We start from the raw sequence: 19,253 nt of genomic DNA, 5'->3' as shown, positions 1-19,253 counted from the left end.
TCAGGATCCCCTCAGCGTCCCCTCAGGATCCCCTCAGCGTCCCCTCAGCGTCCCCTCAGGGTCCCCTCAGCAGCCACCTCCCCCCTGCTCAGCCCCCACGTGGGGGCGGTGGGCAATGGGTCACTGCGTTATCCCCTCTATTTCCCCCAAATTCTCCTCTTTCCCTTTATAAACCCCCTCTCCTTTTACTAAAAACCCCCAAAATTCATCTCCCCGCCCTCAAAACCCTGCTGCGGGCCTGGGTGAAGCAGCCCTGGCCGCTCCGAAGCCCTGCCTGGCTCTTTGTTAAATATTGGGGTGAGAAAGTGGAAGTTTGGGCACCGCCATCGCTCGGTCACGGCTCCGGGGGGTTAAAGTTTAACGGCGGGGGCTTGGGAGATGTTTGGCTCCGAGGGAAAGCTTGTTTGCAAACAGGGGTCAGGCACCTGCAGCCTGGCGCGGTGCCTGTGCGGGCAGAGGCGGAGGAATCGCTCGGCGTCGTTTCTGGGGGTGCTCTGGGCGCTTTTTATCCTCTTTCTCTTCTCCCCGCCGCAGGTAAAGGCACCCAGCAGCAGCTCTGAAGAGCCCCCGCGTAGTTCCCGGCAGCAAAGAGAGCGCTAGGTCGGCTTCCGAACTGCCCCTGGATGGCTTTGTGGCAGGAGGACGCGGTGGTTTTGTCGATAGGTTTAAATTTGGGGGGGAGAGGGCTTTGCGTCGCGTGAAACCGCAGTCGTCTTGGCGTTGTTTGAGCTAAGTTACGCCGGCCGTCAAGCCTAATACTCGTGTAACAGAGCAGCTGCTGAGTTATCCAGCACCACCAGGAGATGTTGCCTCTCACCGAGGGCCGGTTTTATGGCACGTGCTGGGGGATTCGGGCCTGTTTTAACAGGAGCTGGGGCTTGCAGGGAAATAGTACAGAGCTTAGAAGGCTCGTGCGGCCGTGCTGCTGCTCTGTGAGAGCTTCGGTCGGGTTGTGTGTGAGGCCTGGAGTTGTCGCTGGTGTCCTAGCACCTGATGGGGCACAAAAGTGTTATTTAGGACTGGATCTGTGCTCGATCAATATATGAGTGATGGGATGACGAACTTCTAGGGCCGTACCCAGGGAGAACATCGTGTTCTCGTGGGTCTGTAAAGACTGGAGATGATGCGAAGTGAGAGGGCCCACGTGTGGCGCCGGTGATACCGTGCGATGCCTTCCCGCTGAGCTCCTCTTCCAGGGCAGACCGCTCGGTGCCTGGAACCGAGGGCTGCGGTGGTGCAGGGGCAGCGAGAATCGGGCGATTTGGGGTGCCTGAGAACTCCCCCAGCCTTAAATTGCTGCACGCCAACTTCTCCATTTCTCCAAGAACTTACACGACCTTCTTTTGAATGCATATTTCTGTCGGATCCGGGGCTTGCAAGCGTTGCCTAAACTTGTCTGAAGGAGGAGAGCAGCGAGGACAGCAGAACTAGCTTCGCGGGCGAATATGAATCCTGTTCCCCTTTCCCCCTCTGCCTTGGAAGCAGATTTGTTTCACCTTCCTTCTGCTTTTCTTGCCTCTTAGATCTTCTCCAGGCTGCTGCCCTGAGACGGGATGCGCTCACAGGGAGTGAATGCTCCAGTGGGAGAGCGCTGGCTGTAGGACGGCGATCAGTTCCGGGACTTGGCGGGCTGAACGTTCCCGTTTGTTTTGGGTTTTGTAGAAATACGTTTTTGTGGCACCTAAAAATCGTTGCCGCTTCTGTGTGGCGTGTTGCCTGCTCGTGGCTGCCTGACTCCAGGTGGAAATGAAAGGATTTTGGTGCCCGTGAGATGTAAAAGGACAGGTACTGAGGGGGGTGTTCATAGCAGACAAGTAAGAAATCTGCTATCTTAAGGGAAATGGCTTTTTTTTATTCCCTTCTTCACCTGATTTTAGGCTCAGGTCGGGGTGTTCCAAATCCTGGAGGTTTTCACCAAGCTTTCCGTGTTTTAACAAGCTGACAGCGCTCCGCTCCGAGCTGGGAAAGCTTTGTGCTGGGTGCTCGGGCTGGGTGCAGGTGCTCAGCTGGGGCAGGCTGCCATCAGGAGCTCCCTTACAGCTCTTGCAGGAGGAACTCTTTGGAAAACCTCAGTTTGCCCCCAGAAGAGCTCAGGTAGGCGCTCCCGGGTCGTTTTCCCCCTCGCACGCCGGTGACGGGCAGAAATCGGGCCCACCACGTGTGAGCACGGGGATGGATGCGGGGACTGGGGAGGCTTTCAATTTTCCTGCCAGTGCTGGAGGGCTCAGCAAACACCCTGCTGCTCCCGGTGCTTTCTGAGGCCGCTTCCCAGGATGTTTCCCTCCCTCCCTCGCAGAACCTGCCTTTCTTTCCTCGTGTTCCTGTATTCCAAAGGACGTCGCGTTGGCTCAAACACAAAACCTAATTTGGCTCTCGAAATCTCTAACATTCGGCTTGCTCCGGAGGAAACCCTGGAGACTGAGCTGCGTGTTTCCCATTTGATATCTCTGTAACCTTGCCCTCGCTTGGTAAAAGAGTCACGATTTAGCCTGCTGCCCAACTGCGGGTTGCTTAGAATACTTCTGCGGTTGTTTTGGTTCAAGGCTTTACCTTCCGCGTGTCATTGGAGGCGCTGCGAGCTCTCGCCGAGGACTTGTATTTATCTCAGAATAGCCCAAGGGAGTGCTCCGGGCCTGGGGAGGGTAAAGCACTGCTTCGACTAAAAATAGAGCTGGCGGCGTTTCTTTTGCAAATTAGGCTCTTTTATTTTTTTAAACTGTACTTCTTTAAGCCACGCTGCTGCTTGGATGCTCGGCACTGCAGCCGAGGAGTGGGATTCCGGCTGGAGCACCGAGATTTGCAGTAGCAGAAGCTCTCTCCCTCCAGATCTCGGCAGCCAAACTTTGAACGCAAAAGCACAAACCCTTTTCAGCTCCGGGGGCTCCCCCAGCAGCCGTTTTTGTTGCCTGCTGGCTGGAGCGATTCTGGGAGGACTCCTCGGTGGCAGGTAAGGCTCCGCTCGCTCTCCCTCGCCTCCAGCCGCCGGTGTTTTGAAGCAGCCCACGTGGGAGCTGCCTTCTCGGGGGCGTTTCACGCTTGTTAGCAGCCCACCGAGAGGCAGGCTCGGGGTGAAACCCTGGCCTCCAAATCAGTGAGAGACTTCCTTGGGTTCAGGGAGCTGCTGCCTTCCGTCGGGCTTCGGAGCACAGCCGGGGCTCCTCGGGGTGCGAGGCGGCCGCACGCTGTGCCCCCAGGGCAGGCAGCAGCAGCCCCGTCTCCTCTCCCTGCTCCAGCCACCCAGAAGATGTTCCGTGTTCCCTCTGATAGCCAGCGCTAATGCAATTAGGGGGGATTTGTTCGTTTTAATCATTTTAAGGGAGCGCTGGCTGCTCTGTAGCTGAGGAACTTTGTTATTAATGCCTCGTCGCCCTGCGCTGGGGGCACTGCAGTTGGTTTTTAGGAGCCTGTAGGGCTAAAGCAGAGTTGAAGAACTTTTGCTGCTTAAAATTGCCGGTGGAAACGTAATTTTCTGTCTTCCTGCTTCTCAGCTGTGGTTTCAAGCAGACGTTCAGGAGCATGTGGTGCTTTTCTGGTGGCAGGGCTGTGTGCCTTAGTTGCAGGGGGCTGATTTTTGGAGGAGGGACCAGTTTGGGTTGGCACAAACTGGCAACGCGGGAGCCGTGTAAAATCCTAAACGTACCCGGCAAGCACGGCATCGCGTGAAATGCGTCCTGCCTCCACTGCCTTGGGGTCACGCAGAACAAACGAGCTGTTAAATGATCAGGTGGTGCTTACAGCTCCGGTGGTGGGGACGTCCTGGCTTCCCTGGGGCTCTCCCCGACCTGGTGCTGTGAGTTTAGAGCTCGGCACCTCGGAGGGAAGCTGCGCTTGAACACTTTGGATGATTTCAGAGGCAAAATAGGCCGTAGGGACCTGTCGCTTGTCAAATCGTTGGTGTTCTCAGCTGCGCTGGGCAACGTAGCCGCGAGGTGCGTGCAGCTGGTGGTGGGGTTCTTGGTGGTTAAGCTTAGGACGTGTTAGCTCGAACAAAATAAGGAAAGGTACTGTCGAAAGTTAGTTGCTGAACTACCCAGAGCACCTCGGCAGGAGCTTGAAGTCTTCCCTGTTATTCTTAAGGACAAAACGTGAAGTTTGTTGGGGGTTCCTGCCGCTGGAACGGCGGTGGTTTGCCGCGGGGGAGCTCGTCGTGTGGTCGGGGTGAAACGCCGGCTTCGCGCCCTGGGGCCTGACGTCCTGCTCCGAAAATCAGGCGGGGTGAGGTCTCGGTGAGGGATGTGCTTCGTGAGCCTGACGGTTTGGGTACGTGGGGACGGCGTTTGTGTCCTGCCTCGTGCTCGTGTCGTTTGCGGCTGGCCGGGGCCGCGCCTCGTGCGGTGTTAGCGTGCCGTGGGTGGGCACGGGGTGGAAGACGGAGCCACAGCAGCGCTGGTTAAACTCCATCGGGTGCTCCGGGGGGGAGCTGGAGGCTCATCTGGTGCGAGTCCGGCGTGCCGATCAGCGCCCTGCTGGGGCAGAGCTGGGGCTGTGTTAGCGCCGTGATACCAGGACAGGTCGTCTCTGAAGCTCTGCTCTCACCCTTCTCCTCCTCTGAGATCGTTCAAACAGCTTCTGAAGTGTAACAGCACGGCTTTCTGCTTGTTGCACGGGGGTAGCTTAAGGTGTAAACGTACGATTGCAGCTGAACTCCAGAACTGGAAGCTCACAGTTCTGCCTTTAACGTAAATTATACAGGAATACTTCTAGCTGAACTTGTATAAGTTTTTACAGTTCTCCCTTTAACTTAATAAATTATACAGGAATGCTGAACAGTAACAAGAAAATAAGATATTTACAAGAATGGGATAGGCAGACTCTGTCCCTGTCAAGTAAGCACGTTGCTGGTTTGAATAGTAGCCGCATTTGGTTTCTTGTCCTCTGGAAACCCTGAATTCTGTAAAAGGTGGGCTTTTTCCCCAAAAAGGTGATGTTTTGAAGGTTTCTCTCCCGATGTGGCAGGTCAGCAAGTCAATCTGCAAAGTTTGTGTCTGTGTAATCAGAGGAAGCGATGGGTCAGTGCCGACGGCTGTCCGTTCTTGATCTCATCCTTGGTCTCACTTCATGCCGAGCTGCTGCAGCACCCGTGCTTAGGTTGGGTTTCCTTGCTCAGCGCTCGTCATTGCTTTTTCCTCTGTAACTGCAGGATTTAGAATAGCGCGGTTCCCTCCTGGCTGCGGCTGGAGCAGCTCTGGTGGTGGCTCAGAGTGGAGAAGGGGCTTTAGCCCGCTGCCATCAGGCTTTGTCACGTCTTGGGACATGAGAACGTGTCCGGAGGGAGGAGGTGATGGACGTTTTGGCTTCGGCCAGGCACCTTCGTGGTCTCGGGAGTCTCTTTGAGGTCTCAGGCCTGCTGCTGCCCCCAAGGGTCGGGGCTCCTGTCCCAGCTGCCGCGGTGTTTCTTGCTCCGGACTACCTAAAGCCCCACAAATCCCGTCGCCCACTGGGTGAGGTCATCAGAAAGATTTCTGTTAGCAGAGAAACGTGTCGCTTAGCCTCTTTATTTTGTACCAGGCTTGTCAACAGCCCGCGTGTCTTACGTTGTAAGACCAGTTTACGAAAGGAAAAGCCTCCCTTTCTCTGCTGAACACCTCCGCTTCCGGATCGTCTCTAAATCCTTTCCATCCTTCTTTATCTGTTGCCAGTAAAATAAGCTCTGCGTCCACGTACCCTGTGGACTCACAACCGCAGATCTGCGCGGGATCTATGTCAGGCCCGCAGTGGCGTTTCCTTTTGTGCGTGGTTCCTCAGTGCCCCCTTCACGTGGTGTATTCCTCAGCCCAAAGTTCGGGTTTAATTGTTCTGCCAAACACCCCGGACAAGGATGTTATTTCTGTGCCGTCCGAGTGTTTTGGATTCCCGTTTGAAGCCGCGGTGCCCTTGTATCACCAGCTCGGTGTTTGTGATTACAGGAGCTATAGTCCAAGGACGTTGTGCTGGAAAGTGCTAATTCGGTCGTTTCCCTTCCAGCCACAGATAACGTCCGTAGCTGCAGCCTCACCGCTGACTTGGAGGCAACCTGCAGCGCTCGAGCCGTTTCACTGCCTCTGGGCGGTGTGCTTGGGCAGCCCCGCGGCAGCTTTCTTGTTGGGATGCGTTCTCTGCTGGGTTAGCACCAGGTAGAGGGGATTTTGGCGAGGCTGGGCTGCTCCAAACGGTCGCAGCTCTCTCTTCTCAGTGCCCTCAGCGCCGCGTTTGCCCCACGTGCGCGTTGTGCTTGCTGTTTCCTAACTTCCTGGCTGCTGCTCCTTAGGAAACGGCCGACCTTTGCCAAGCGAAAAGCCCTCAGCCGCACGAGGAACACGCAGCTCTCACAAAGCGAGGTCGAAGCCGTGTGATTTCTGAAGCAGCGCGTTAGCTGTGGCCTATAAATAAAAAGGTAGGGAGAAGCAGGGGTGACTCACGCTCCCGTTGTTGGAGCAAAGGTGTTGGTGCTGCTCCAGCCGCCCGGTTTTGTTCTGAAATCGCAGGAGCACCTGCGTGCTGCTCTTACTGGCAGGGTCCTCCCGCGGGGAGAAAGGCTTTTCTTGGGGTAGAATTCGGTATTTCATCCATTCCTAGATGTAGGCTTGGATTACAGCACCGGGGAGCTCTCGTTACGGCTTCAGCAGCGTCACTGGGGATCGCTGCTCGTGTTTTATTTTGTGTTCACCCAAGAGCTCTCCGCTCTTGGTTTATTTTCCCACTTGTTCTCCGACGAGGTGCTTCCCTCTCCTGAGTTCTGTATTCAGGTGAATAACGCTGCACAACCAGATGTAATCCTCAGAGCTGATGGGCATGTGACCGCTTTTCCATAGGAATCACACCTTCCAATTAGCAGCTTTACAAAAAAAAAACCACTCGAGCATCGTATCGGGCTCAGTGCTGCACGAGGAGGGGGAGCCAAGATGCTGCCTGCACGTTTTTTGTTTCAGGCAAGGCAATGAAACCGCTCAGGCAAACATGATGACAGCGAAATTTAGCAACTTGAGTTTAGTAATTGCTTTTATTGCCTTTTTTTTTTTTAAGTTTTGAAATTAAATATTACTTGGTTGCAATAAATAAATGTTACGACTTGTTTCACGGGAAACAGAACAGCCCAATTGGGCGGCTGTCCGAGCCAAAGAAGCCATTGCTTCGCGCCGTTTTCCCCTCCATCTCACAGCTGCAAGCGATGCTGTGCCCGTGGCGCTGGGAGATGCCAAATCTGCTCTGGGGTTCCCAATTCAGACCAAAGACCCCCGCGGCTGCGTGGCACGGGGGGCTGAAAACCTCCAGCTTCACCCTGCCTGCTGAGATTCTCTTTCCCCCTGGGCGTTTTCAAGGCTTCGGGCTGATTCCTCCTCCTGCAGTCAGCGCAAACACCGTGTTTCGCCCTTGGTACCTGGGCGAGCTCAGTGGTTGTGCGCGTTCCGGCACGTAGCGCCAGCGAGGAGGCGCGGAGGAAGGACGTAAGGCCTGAAACTAATTCCGATGTGCTGTCAAACCTTAATTTTTCGTGGCTGTGGGGGTGTGTGCACGCGGATCCTGCCAGCACCTGACGTCCTGACGGAGCCCAGCTAAGGGTATCGTGTTCCTGTTCTTGAGGCTCCTTGGGCTGGAAGCCATCCTTGTTTCTGTGTAACGCACGAGGCTGCGCGGTGGCAGGAGTCAGGGGGATGTTGGTGGTAATTTGAAGCGTTTCTCTAGCTGCTCTACAGCATCGTGGAGTAAAATGGCAGGGCTGAATCCCGGCAGAAATCCCCTTCCAGGTGGCTTGAAGACCGCTCGTCTTGGAGAAAGAACGGAGAGCTCTTTATGGAGAGATGCGGGGAGCTGCCTGCAAGTACCGCGGCAATAAATAATTTGGTGAGATGTGCTGGAAGGGCATAAGTAAGTTTGCTTTCTCTGTTATTCGTGGGATAAATGGAAATGGGCAATTTATTGCTCAGATTCTCTTAACAAATGAGGGTGATGAGCCATGAGACCTTGATTTTACAGTGATGAGTACTTACCAAGTGCATCGTACTGGTCCTCGGCAGTTAATAGTTGCATCGCTCAGCTTAAAAGCTTTTTTATTTTTGGTTGAAATACCTGACATTCATCGAGTGACCCGAGGCATTCTCTGAGCCTCGGTCGCTTCAATCACCGGGGCCGTCTGACTGCTGCGATGGATCTTCGCTGCACGGCTGCATTTGTTAAATCCCGGTGCTTCCAAGCCCTGACAGCTCGCTGCATCTTCCTCCTCCTTCTGGTCTCGCTGAGAAGTCAGCGAGGGACTGGGGCAAGCCAGCTCCTGCCTGCAGCACCGAAACCCAGCGCAGGATCGGACCCAAGGCTTCAGGTGCCGCGTTGGAGCAGCGTGCGCAGCCCCCGCCTCTTGTGCGGCTCCATCTAACACCGCGTGCGTGTTCAGAAGTGCAGACGCATATGGCAAGCACAGAAATCCACATTTCTTGGCCTTAAAATGCTCAAAGGAAAGCAGAAATGGATGGTGGCCCCTTCCCACGCCTGCAGGTGGGAACTCGCTCTTACTTCTGGTGCCTGCCGCGTGCTTCCCGGTGACGAAGGACACCCAGATCTCGTTGCATGCCCTCCGGTTTCCCAGCGCTTGCAGGGTCTGACTCTGCTTATAACATATGGGGGAATCGGCTGGGGGATACAGGAACGGATGAGCGTGCTTGGGCCGAAAATAACCTCACGAAACATGTTGCAGGATCCCTGGCTCGGGGAGCCAGTAACCAGAAGGCAGGAGGAAGGAACGGCTTGGAAACAATGTGCGTCTGGAGGGTTCACAGCAGCGCGCATCCTTCAGGATAAGAAGCACCAGGCAGCAGCAAAGTTTGGATTGATCTCGTGAAGCCAAATGCTCCGTTTTAGATGTCTGCATCTGCGAGCCTCTTGCTCGCCTCCTCCCCCCGAGCCGTCAGGGCTTGCTCCTGCCTCCTTTCTGGCTCTGCCATCTTGAGCGTGCCGAACACAGCGTGCGTTCCCTCAATTTTCTGAAATGGGAACTGTCAGCGTGGCGAAGTCAAACTCTATTGAACTCAACCTGCCTAGAGCTTATTGCAGCCCGTGGATGTAAGGAGCGTTGCTTAAGCAACCGTGTAATATAAGATCAATTCCCCAGCCATCCCCCAGGGACTCCTTTTAGGTAGCTGTTATTTTCCTTGTAGTATTTATCATTTTAAAGATGATCACACGTTGTTTATCTTCACCATGGGGAAAACACCGAGCAGTGATGAGTTTTATTTGCAGCTTGTAGCATAAAGGAGATTGATGGCTTGCTTTTCTTCCACATTTTGAGCCTCACAGCTACTTTTGGTGGGCAAGCATCTGAGGCCGAGATCTTATTATAAAGGGGATGTCATACAGAGGAAGACTCGATTCTTCCCGGTGTTTGACCTGAAAGAAATAAGCAGCAACACGTTGCAGGGTTCATCGGCGTTCCTGCTCACCCGTGGAGGAGAACACGTCGTGCTGAGCCCGGCGGAGAGGACAACCGGTGGCTCTGGAGGACGCCGGCCTGCCTTGTGCTGGCGGGGATCCTCCGGTGGATCCTGCCCTGGTAGGGCTGCGCTGCAGCCTGGGGGGATGGAGCGAAACCTCGTGGGGTTTCTGCTGCGTGTTTTTGTTTTCTTGGAGGGACACAAACTTGTTTGACTTCCGTTTGCAGCAGCACGAATGTTTCAATATAAATAGCCGCAGTAAATCGACCTACAAGAGGAGATTCTCTCTCCTTTATTTTTGGTGCCCTGAGTCAGTTGTTTTTTCGGCACGGGTTGGCTAGAGAAATGGGTTATAAAGTCATCCAAAACTACATTTAAATTGTGAAGGATTTAATGTTAAATTAAAAAGTAACTGATCTCTGTCACGTCAACTGGAAAGGCTGCCTGGGAAAAGGGACGCTGTGCGGCAGGAAAAAGTGTCGGGATTGTTTGGGTCTTGACTTCAGAGGGGAAAAAGTGCGCACACAGGAGGAGCGGGCAGATGGGGGCAGCCCGTGCTGAGCTCCGAGCCGAGGAAGCTGCTGTGAGCGCTGCTATGAGGAATGCGGTGGCAGTTTGGGCTTCGAAGCGTGCGGTTAAGATAAATGCTCCTGTCTGGGAGCTGGCTGCTGTGCCAGCTTGTCGTTCAGCCTGGCTGCGGTGCGAAGTCGGAGAGAAATGGGACCAGGAGGGTTTTTGTTACTGCAGAAGTACTTCGGGTGCACCGCGGTGTGTTATCAGAACACGACTGACGGTCCTAGGGCTTCGGTGCCGCCGCCAGAGGAGCAGATGGGAGCAGCTGGGGAGGCTGGGACGCAGCGACGAGGAGGGTTTTGGGGTCAGGGCTGCCCCCAAGACTCAGCACTGCCAAGCGCCGTCCCAGCCCCAATGGCTCTCCCACTGCCTGGGTACCCCTGGGTGCAAGCACCCAGCTTCCCAGCCGGCTCCTGAAGTTTGCTTTATAGAGCCCCTTTCCGAGCTGTTCGTCCTGAGAAGAGTGAATAACTCAAATTTGGGTTAGTTGTGATTTGCTTTTGGTGCCTTTTCCTCTTTTTGCCTCGCCTTTCGGACCCTTAGCAGGGTGTCAGAGCGTTTCTGCGTGCCCCGCACTCTGCTGTCTCATGCTTTGGTGCTTATCTGCAACACGCAGGGCTCTTGCCCTGCACAGTCGTTACGCTAATTGCCTCTTTTCTTTTTATCTTGGCTGGAGGAGTCGGCATAGCCCGGTCTCTGTAGTGAAACAATCCCCCCTACTTGCTGCCCCGACCGTCCGTGGCGTTTGGGAGCTGGATGCTGGAGCAAAGGTAGCTGGAGTTCTCCCCCCCGTGGTGGAGAGGAGGGGAATTGAATCAGCTGCTCTCGTCGCTGCAATATTGAAATGTGCTGAAAGTTGAACGTTGCCAACCTGGGATGTGGTGTCAACAGCTCCGTGCCTCTGCCTGTCAGCGGGACAGACAGACAGGTTAAGGCACAAGAGGAGAAAATACCCCTCTTGGTGGGACATCCCTGTTCTGGGGTGTTCGAGCACAGTAAATTAAAGAAAAATAAAATGAAATGGCCTTTTACAACCTTGGAAAGTGGGTGAAAGTTCTGCATTTGGACACTGGCTTGCCCTTCGAATTGCCCTCGTGGGCTTTGGACTTTGTTTTCATGAACCCTAAAACGCACAGCATCCGACAGCCGCCTCTGCAGCCGTGCTTTGGGGGACAACATGAGGAAGGTGCACAAAGCGAGCTGGAGGTTGTCTGCACGGGGACACGGGACGACTGACACGGAGCAGCAGGAGCCGTGACGTTAACAGCACGCAGATACCCGGCCCGGGCGCGCGGCTGGACCCGACGTGAGCAGCGCCTGTGTCCGCTCTCCGTGGAGCTGCCGGAGGTGTTTGCTCTGATCCCCGCGGGCCGAGTGCTTCCCGTGGCTCCGAGGGAGTTAACGGAGCGTGATCCGCGCGAAGGCTGGCACGGATCATGCGCCGCGCACAAACAAGGGAGTTCTGTCGGGGCCAGCGCTGAACAAAAGGAGCCATGTTGGTGCCGCCGAGTCCCCGGCTGCAGCGGGGGATCGCTGCCGGAGGTGTGAAGGGGGAGAAAAATCCTCCTCCCGAGCTGCTCGAGGAGTTAATGCAGGGTGGTGGAAAACTGGGTGCAAAGAGCTCTTAAAAAAAAAAAATGTTTCTTTCCAAAGGTGTCAGCGCCGCTCGAGATCGCTGCTGCTCGGCTGGGTCCTCGCGGTGCCACCAGGCTGACGCCTCCCTGCGAGCTGCTTGGAAGCCGCGAGCCTTCCGGCTCCCTTTCCAGCTCCTTTGCAGCAGCAAGAGTGGAGTCATTCGTGGGACTGGTGTTTTTCGTTTCTTTGTCCTGTTTGCTCAGCAGGGCTAAAACGCCGGTGCGAAGGCAGCTGTGACGCTTCCCTGAAAGCCTTTAATTGCGAAGGATGCTGCCGGCAGAAGGACTTCTGTCCCCCAGACGTGCTCGTTACCTCGGGAAGGTCTTCCTTGAATACCCTTAGCCCTGTGGGTTTTTCCACCCCAGGTGCAGGTGTTTGCTCCTGTTAAGGCCGGACCAGGCAGGCTGAGGGCAGACTTCTTGGGAAGATTTGCAGGAATAAGTGGTTGTGAGGATTTGGGGTGTTCGGAGGCCTTGGTGTCGTCCTTGGGCTGAAGAGGTGCACGTAAGCAGGCACCTCCTGTGTGTAAACGTCGCCGCTTCACTTTAAATAGCTGAAAATTGATTTATAATGAAAATGGCCTTGCTAAGAGAAATGGCAAGGGCTGACAGACGCGTGCCTGTAGTTCATGTGGTTTATAATAGTCTACATTTACCTGGACTTCAAAGGATTTTCTGTGCAGAGCTGAAATCCTTGGCTTCTGGGTTTCTCAAAAGCAAACCAGTGTGCGCTGAACCGCTGAGCTCGTCTGCGTGGTGCTTGGCACGCTCAGCTCCGGTGCCCCACTGAACACGAGGCTGGGATCCAGAAATCCATCGCCCTCTGAGGATGTTTCTGCTTTCTGGAGTGGCGTTAACCCCAAAACAGAACTGCTGGGCCACAGGACAACATTTTCCATCAAGTTATGTTTTAAACCCAACAGAACTCTTGAATGTGGCACGAGGCACGGAAACTCCTGCAGAGGGTCCCTCCTCGTGTGCCTGTAACACTCCAGTTACCCGATGGTCGTCCTGGCAGCAGAGCTGGGTGTTTTTGGTGGGGAGATGCTGCGCTCCTACAAGAAGGCGCTCAGCTGGGCGCTGATGTGCTGCCTGCACCGGGCAGCTGACCGGGTTGGTAACGTGCCTTTTGCAGAACAATTTCTCCTCTCCAAAAAGAAATGAGGCAACCGATGCCATCCTTTTTCTACAAACGAAGAAGTCCAAAGCGCAGAAGTTCAGGTATGCTTGTAACGGTCCACCCCCGGAAACCCAGGATGAAAATACCTGCGTATTAACCGAGCAGCCAGAGCCCGAGGGAGGATTCGTATCCGTCTGCAAAGCCACTTTTAAACTAGGACACCTAAGATTCCACTGGGGGAAACCATCTGCCTGGATGACAGTTTGTGGCGAATGTTTTCCAGTTGTTTGAGCACACGGAATCCGCCCGGTGGTTTTATTTCCTTCTGATGCGTTCGCGGAGACGCTGCTCGCAGGCATCCATCCCGTTGTTCATTGATTCTGTTCTGCTTTAGGTCGTTTTGGCGCGCGTAGCGGAGATGATGGAATGTCCCATCCTTCCAGCATCCTGGGATGCTGAGGTCTGCTACGGTGCCCTGCGAAGGGAATGCAAACCAGGCTCGCGAGGGTTTTGCCACTGTATGAGATGAAAAACGAGACGTGAGGGTGGTTTCTCAGTACCCTGCAGTGCTCTCAGGCAGGATGAGAGCAGACCCTGGGCACGAGCTCCTGCTCCCAGGGTCAGGCAGCGGTGGGGAGGCGATGAGGTGCTTTGTGCGGCCTCAGAGGTGGCTGTGAAATTCCCAAGCTTCTAATTCAGCAGGTTAAATGCATTTTGGGGATGCAGGAGCAAAGCGAGTCAAGTGTTTGCCTTTTCACAAAAGGCAAAATCAGACGTGTGTGTATATCCATACATCCTGGCCTAAACTATTGCATAAATAAGCTGTAAAACCTTGCTTCTCATTCCCTTTTCTCTCTGTTCCAGAGCCTAGCCCAGCTAGAGAACCTGTGCAAGCAGCTGTATGAGACCACAGACACTGCGACACGGCTCCAGGCAGAGAAAGCCTTGGTCGAGTTCACCAACAGCCCGGACTGCCTGAGCAAGTGCCAGCTTCTTCTGGAGAGAGGGAGTGTACGTAAAACAACAACAAACTGTTCCATAGGGACCCTGGTGGTGTGGTGTGCGGGGTTTGTGTCGCACACCCAGGGCACTCGAGTGGCTTTATCTCTGTTTGTGGGCATCTCTGCCAGAGAAAGTGTTGGATCTGAGAGGAACCAGAATACGCCAGCAGGAAATCCTGCCTAACTTTTTAGCTTTCTTCTTCTTAAGTGACCGTTTGATTTTTTTACTTTGTTCCAGCAGAAATATTTTGTTTTAATTGCTTTGCCACGTGATCTTTCAAGACCTGATTTTTGGCAGGATGTGCACCCAGCTTTCCTATCGATCAGCTTGTTCACAAAAATAGGGAATGTTAAGCAGCGTGTCGTAAAGAATAAGTCCTCCAGGAGGAGGAGGTGGTGAAGGGAGGGGGAGAAGAGTGACACTTAACAGGCTTGGCACACTTGCACAAAGCCAAGTTGGTTTTTTTTATTATAAGGAATTCTCTGTAAGTTTCTGGATTTCTTTGGAGTGAAAAATAAATGTGAAGTCCGGTGAATTCAAAGTAAGTGGATACGGAACTTTTCTGCTGGGAGCTAGCAACTAGTTTACCTGAAGAGAAGTGATTTTTTAGGAAAGTTTCTAAAGTCTGGCTCACTGTACAGACGGTCCTTGGAAGTGTTGGAATAAATGGGTTCTCCTGTGTCCTGGATGCTTCCTGCAACGCTACATACTACAGAAACCAGCCTGCAAAATCCTTGCCGTTTCCCAGGCTGTAACTGGTGGAATCGGCTGCAGCCAGGGGTTTTAGGTGCTTGAATGCCACCGTTTGTGTCCCTGAATTAGGTTACAGTTCACCAGTCTGTGTGCTGTTCCATCAGAAATGGATTTTAACCTGTATTTAGTAATGAAGTGGAAGTCATCAGTGCTTTTAAACGCATAGGATCATACTGCTATGACTCAGAGTGCTAATAGCCTTTTTTGTGCACGATGTTTTAGCTGACTTCATGCAGTGTGACCAGGTTTGCAGTTTCAGGGAAGCAGGGCTACCTGAAAGCTGCCAGCATAAAGCCTGCAGGATTTGTGTTTGGAGGGAGGAGTGCTTGTTTTTCCCAGTGTTATTCCGTTCCTGTAAATACCCTGTAACAGGTACTGCGCTCCCTGTCCCACACCGCAGCAGGTACAACTCTTGCCTGCCCTGTTTTGTGCTCCTGGAGGCAGTCTGCTTCTGCTCGGGTTCTGTTTCTGCTTGTGTTCAACTCCATTGTCTGCCTGTCTTCATAAGCTTTTCCTTTCTTGAGCGCTTGGAGTGTTCTGGTTTACTCTAGTGTCTGCAAAAAACATAGAATAAACACCACGGAGAGGATTTAGACTTGAACTAATGTCTTAAAGCCGAATGCCCAGCGAGCAGTTAGCTCAGCATTCAGCACTGCTGCTTGCTCTCCGTGTTCTGAAATGTGCAATAAATGACTTCTTGGTTTTTTTCTTCGCAGTCGTCCTACTCCCAGCTATTGGCAGCTACATGCCTTACGAAGCTCGTGTCACGCACAAACAACCCTTTACCGCTGGAGCAGCGAATAGATATTCGTAAGTACCAGGCTTAATTTTTCTCACCAAATGAACGTTGATTGCTGTGCACGCTTCCATCCACGAGTGGGAGGCTTTCAGCTTTCACCTATTGTGTTTTGCAGTTGTTTGGGCATCCTAAGGTATGGAGTGAAAAGAAACATTTTTCTTAGGTGGCATCTTCTGTGTTAGTAGCTAGCAGAGTTCAAGGCTGAAGATGTAGAATTCTCCCAGATGTAAGGGAATGACAGCCCTCTGGCTTGGGAATAAATCTCTGTAATGTTTCTTTTGGAAGGTAAAATATGCATGGTGCTCTCCCCTTCTGAGGACACGCTTTCAAAACTGAAAATCCTTTATGGCCCTCTGAAATATCATTTAGAGGATTTCCTAAGGGAGCAGTCAGTCTGTCACAGCACTCTTTCCTGGAGAATGACTGATGCCTCCTCTCCTCCAAGGAAGGAGCCTGAATGCCATTCAGACTGCCTTCATTTTTAGAAATGATGTGATAAATGATCATCCCCGAGGAGAGGTCTTGTAAACCTTTTCAGCTTTTCTTCCTATTTACACGTGCATTCAGAGGGCTGGATTTAATCTGGTAATGCAAAATGAGTTAGGTTTTGGGGAGGAGCTCATACCTGCCTCTAACCTCATCCCAGGTTTGTTCCACAGCTCTAGTGCCTTAAAGAAAGGCATAAACAGGAGGTCAAAGTTTTCACCTAACAATCTGCAGTGATTGTTTACTGGGTTTTTTTTTGAAGCAGCTTTCAGAAAGATACTTTTTTCCCAACAGCGTTAACATCTCGGCTCCAGCTGCAGTGTTTTTGTCTACGGGTAAAGCATAAACCTCTTCTCTGTGTTTCAGGGAACTATGTGCTCAACTACCTTGCCACTAGGCCAAAGCTGGCAACGTTTGTCACGCAGGCGCTAATCCAGTTGTATGCCAGGATCACAAAGTTGGGCTGGTTTGACTGTCAGAAGGATGAATATGTCTTCAGGAACGTGATTACAGACGTCACAAGGTTTTTACAGGTCAGGATTTGAGATGAATACACGTGTTGTGGGATTTGGAAGTTCTTGTGTTTTCAATTCACGTTTTGCACCTTAGTATCCTCTGTCCAATATTTCGTGACTCCTATGGCTAAGAAGCTAAAAACTGACCCATCCTGCCAGCTGTCATAATTTAAAGCTTGCTGGGGCAGGGATTTATTTCTGGAAGCTGCCAGCGTTAGTATTCAAAGGTAAGAGAAGTAGTTCAGTGTTGCAGTTGCACAACTCTCCTTTAAAGCCCTCAAACTTAAATACACTGTGCTGATCGGTGCAAGATGGTAAACACATGGCCTTATTGTCTGCAAGGGCAGCGTGTGCCACGCTTGACTTCCTTTCATTGATTGCTGCAGTGATATGTCATGCAAGTGGCTTTTTATCTGAGTTACCATAACGAAATGCAGCTTGAAGTTAGCCCGTTCCACAAATGTTATTGTTAACAATTTTCTTTCGAAGTCTTGGGTGTAGTTTCGTAGATCTACGTGCTGGTTTGTTCCCAACCCAAAGGACCGTGCAGGTGGAGTGTTTCGTTTCTATCAACAGCTCTCCCCACACTGAAACTTACAGCAGAAGAGAATGAAATAACCAGAAATTCCAAGCGTGGAAAAGGAGATAAATTGTATACAAGGCTTTAATTCTGAGAATTGTAGGTTGTTTGCAGTGAGTAGCATCTAAAAGGCGTTAAATGATGTAAAGATCATGTTCCCTTCTGTTCCTGATTGCCCAAGTTGCCTCTTTGGGCTGCTAGTGGGCAGGAGGATGTGTTATTATTTTCAGCCATGGGTTCAGCAAGGTTTTCCAGTGGCTTCTGTGTAGATACCACGTAAGTACCAAGGCTGTTAGCAAGAGATGGCAGCAGTAAAGGAGTGACCAGGGTTCCAAGCCTAAATATTCTCGAGTTTCTGTATTTCAGGTGAGTTCAGTCTTTGGAATTGGAGGAGAGATCAGGGCAATTGGAGCAGAAGGTGGAACTAGGAAAAAAAAAACGATTATTAGCTACAGAAACTGGGGCAAAGGAACAATACAGGTTGTTCCTCTTACACCGTTTGATAAATGAAATGCCATTTCTAGTGAGGAGGTATCTGTAACAGACTCGTTTCACAATCGGGCCCTTGTTGGCAGTCTCAAGTGAAGCCAGAGGCTGAAAAGGCTGTGAAGAATGGACTCCCTTCACTGGAAGATAGGGTGTCCTTTCAGCTGTAGGGTCGTGGGGCTGGTGTGTGGAGAATCTTGGTCAGCTGCTACTCGTATTGTTCAAGGTCTGGAGTTTAAAAAGAAAAGTTTATTTCCCAGAGTTTTCATCTGGCAACTTTAATAGTGGGGCATCTGCACCGTCAGGATGTCGCAGAAGTTCTTGCGCGTTTTACCACAGCCTCTGCTAAAATTAAGCAAACTCATTTAAAAAAGAAAAGATTAACAAGTAAATAATTTTTCTGTTATATCCCAACCCTGAAAAGATGTGGATTAAGCAGTTTTAAAAGTCTATTTTTGTTAGCTCGTGTTGCCAAACTCTTTAGAAACCTTTGCATTGTTAATAAGATGAGGTATTTCAAAGACACATCTAAATTCTGTTTGGTATTGCTCCTAGGCTTTTTCCCAGCCATAATGCTACAAGGATAAAGCATCTCTAGTAGAGAAACATGTCTAGAAATCTTCCAAACAGAAAAGCCTTTGGCTGTGAAGCTCCATAAATACATCCCACCTCTAACTCCTTTCCCTGTCCTTTCCTTCCTCAGGATAGTGTAGAGCACTGCATCATAGGAGTGACAATCCTGTCCCAACTAACTAATGAAATTAATCAAGTAAGTGCTACAGCCTTCCTCAGTGAAGTAAGTGTCCAATTTTCTCATTCATATTGTCGTGTCCTGCTGTGTCTGTGCATTGTTTGGTTTTACTTTTGGGGGTTGTTTTTGTAGGGGGGGTGTTGTGTAGCAGGTGTTTTGGGTTGTTGTGGTTTTTGGTTTTCTTTTTTACACAATCATGTACTTCTGTGGTAAGATGCTGAAACCTCCTGTCCTGAGGAACTGTGTCGTTTCACTGGCATCTTCCATCTTCTCTCATTCTTGGATGTAACTTTGAGACCCAAAAGGAAGGAACAATGCTGAGCAGTCAGTCAAGCCTACCTAGTGAGGACCAAGCCCCAGGCGTGAGGACATGGTTAGCACCTCCAGATGTCAGTCCCCGTGCGTTGTTTCAGCTCGCAGCATTCCTGGGCCAAGAAGTGAACGTAGCATCCCCTCCTCGGTACTGACCAGGCAGATAAAACAAAGAGGATTTGTCAAACTGGGGAGATTTTTAAAGCAGCCTTTTCATCCAGCGCTAAATTTCATAGTGTTCCCAGCAGACAGTTCTCAGACAACAAAAGGTCGTCAGGGTTGAGCACCCGGTGGTGCTGGCTGCAGCAAGGCGTACTGCTTTTGCTGCAGGAGCCTCTCCAGGCTGGTTACATCCATTGTGATGCTGCCTCCCAGTATTTATCTCAAACTGGAATAAGTGACTTTTCTTGGTGCTATCTTACATCACTTTCTGAATCAGTGACGCAGCCATAGCACCGTTGATGGCTACCACTGTCCTAAGAAGTGACTTTGTAAGGGTTACCAGCTGGATAATTCTTTCTAATTTTGCGAAGAGGACCGGATTTTTGTGTATTTTATATCTTATGAAGGAAGCTAATCTCTTATTTTTGCTGATAAATTGACTAATCCTGGCATCAGAATGGAGAGATCCTTGTGTGGGATTTGAAAGACGATTACAAATCGTGTACAGTTCCATGAATGGAGATGTTAGAGGAGGTTTTGTCCTGGCTGGGCCAAAGCACTGATGTCTCCTGCTGGAATTGATGAATTTCAGCACCCTCGAGCTTCCCAAGCCCTTCACTGTAATCTGAGTGGCTTCTGCCTCCATTTCAGACCTAAATTTGCATTCATTCTTTAAGCC

At 51.6% G+C, this 19,253-nt stretch overlaps 1 protein-coding gene across 1 annotated transcript in view; it reads left to right on the top strand.

Moving 5' to 3' along the window:
• Positions 1-12,610: 12,610 nt before the first annotated feature.
• XPO7 (exportin 7) overlaps positions 12,611-19,253 on the top strand; it is a 30,404-nt gene continuing 23,761 nt past the window's right edge. The window contains exons 1-5 of the mRNA XM_035344999.1: positions 12,611-12,725; positions 13,555-13,739; positions 15,200-15,293; positions 16,135-16,301; positions 18,053-18,118. Coding sequence (XP_035200890.1) covers positions 12,611-12,725; positions 13,555-13,739; positions 15,200-15,293; positions 16,135-16,301; positions 18,053-18,118 — 627 coding nt within the window. The remainder of the gene's footprint in view (positions 12,726-13,554; positions 13,740-15,199; positions 15,294-16,134; positions 16,302-18,052; positions 18,119-19,253) is intronic.

The sequence above is a fragment of the Oxyura jamaicensis genome, chromosome 22 (assembly GCF_011077185.1).
Source record: "Oxyura jamaicensis isolate SHBP4307 breed ruddy duck chromosome 22, BPBGC_Ojam_1.0, whole genome shotgun sequence".
NCBI classification, from domain to species: domain Eukaryota; kingdom Metazoa; phylum Chordata; class Aves; order Anseriformes; family Anatidae; genus Oxyura; species Oxyura jamaicensis.
The sequence above is the reverse complement of the archived record's forward strand: the minus strand, read 5'-3'. Positions and strand labels throughout refer to the sequence as shown.